The sequence below is a fragment of the Cebus imitator genome, unplaced genomic scaffold (genome assembly GCF_001604975.1).
Source record: "Cebus imitator isolate Cc_AM_T3 unplaced genomic scaffold, Cebus_imitator-1.0 Scaffold121, whole genome shotgun sequence".
Classification (NCBI taxonomy): Eukaryota; Metazoa; Chordata; class Mammalia; order Primates; family Cebidae; genus Cebus; species Cebus imitator.
Window position 1 is genome coordinate 1020938 of NW_016107436.1, and position 1953 is coordinate 1022890.

Below are 1953 nucleotides of genomic sequence, written 5' to 3' on the forward strand. Positions count from 1 at the left end.
ATAGAGAGATATTACAAAAAGCAAATTCCAGACAAGTGAATATATCAAATATTTGTATAACACTATATATTTTATTTACTCATTTACTATATGCTTCATATTCACCTACCCTAAACTAAAATATAAACTCTATGAAGACAGAATTTCACCATTTTGTTCACTGCTGTATCCCCAATATCTAGAACAATGCCTGCTATTTAGGACTTAATATTTCCTCCACAAATAAAAATGATAAATTTTAGCATAATATTCACTATGTGTAAAGTAACTGGTAATAATATCTCAAAGCCACCACTTAAGACACAGTGTGGGGAGATATTAACTTTTTATACATTCAGATTTCTATGGAAAGAACTCTATTCTTACAAAGCAGAATGTAGTTCTACTAGTGTAGTTCCCAAAAATGAAGGAAAAACTTGAGAAGAATCAGCAGATTCCTATTTCATAAAAATCTCGATTATAGCATAAAGATTGACAGATCTTTTAATTTTATACAGATAATCTGTCAAAAACAACAACAACAACTTTTACAGTATACAGAGAAAAAAGGATAAAGACTATTTCATTACATTTAATATTTCATCACCTGGTGCTCCACCTCCTGAAGTAAGGATTCCAAAAGTTCTGTTTCTTGGGTTAGAGAAGTCTTCTGACCTGTTTAAAAACAGTGAATCATAAACACGTGGACTCATTATTGGTTTAAGAATAAAATTAACTTCCAATGAACATATTCAATAACAAGAAATCCACTTCAAGTAAGCAAATATTCATTACAGCTACCCTAAAAATTCACATATAACTTTAAGAGGTTGAATTTAATATTACAGTAGCCTTGAAAAGAGAACTTCAGAACCAATTCTAATTAGTTTTAGACGAGATATCGTTTAGATTAAAATCATCTAAGAAATGAAATGTGCAATGACAATATAATTTAAGCAAAAAATTTACTTTTCTAGATTTTCATATTCCCTTGGGAAGACGCAATAACAAGAATTTCATTCAGTCAGCTATTCCGAAATAATTTTTTACCAAATTTAACCGTAGCTTCAAAGAGAATACAAAGTGGGCCAGAATTTTATGTTAAATATCAGCCCAGAGAGGTGAACAGTCTCAAAAAGTTGGAGATAGAAAACGATAAATTATTATTACTGGCTGGGGGCAGTGGCTCATGCTTGTAATCCCTGCACTTTGGGAGGCCAAAGTAAGAAGATAACTTGAGCCTAGGTATTTGAGACCAGCCTGGGCAACATGGCAATATTGTCTTTATAAAAAAAATTTAAAAATTAGCCAGGAGTGGTGGTGCATGCCTGCGGTCCCAGTTGCTCAAGAGGCTGAGGCACGAGGATGGCTTGAGCCCAGGAAGTCAAGACTGCATGCAGTCATGCAATGACCCTTGACCATACTACTGCACTCCAGCCTGGGCAACAGAGACCCTGTCTCAAATAAAAAAAAAAATTTATATGTAAAATATACATACATAATATATAGAATATACACAAATATACAATATACATATATATACATAATATACACATATATGTATATAATACATATAATATATATATACACACATACCCCATTACAAAAATTATAGAAAAGTGCTTTATATATATATATATATATATATATATATACATACACACATTATATATTGATGTTATATATATAATATATATTATATATAAATATAACCACATATAATAAATATATATTATATATAAAATACATAAATATATGATAAATGTATATTAAATATAAAAAATATATATATATATATACATTTTTTGAGATGGAGTCTCTCTGTCGCCAGGCTAGAGTGCAGTGGAGCAATCTTGGCTTACTGCAAACTCTGCCTCCCAGGTTCAAGCAATTTTCCTGCCTCAGCCTCCCAAGTAGCTGGGACTACAGGCGTCCACTACCACGCCCTGCTACTTTTTGTATTTTTAGAAGAGA

The 1953-nt window shown here is 31.3% G+C and overlaps 1 protein-coding gene across 1 annotated transcript in view; it reads right to left on the minus strand.

The window, feature by feature from the left end:
* The window catches only part of TRIM37 (tripartite motif containing 37), a 118465-nt gene that overhangs the window by 91882 nt on the left and 24630 nt on the right, over positions 1 to 1953 (minus strand). Inside the window, exon 8 of the mRNA XM_037742440.1 lies at positions 587 to 654. Within this exon, the coding sequence (XP_037598368.1) occupies positions 587 to 654 (68 nt within the window). The remainder of the gene's footprint in view (positions 1 to 586; positions 655 to 1953) is intronic.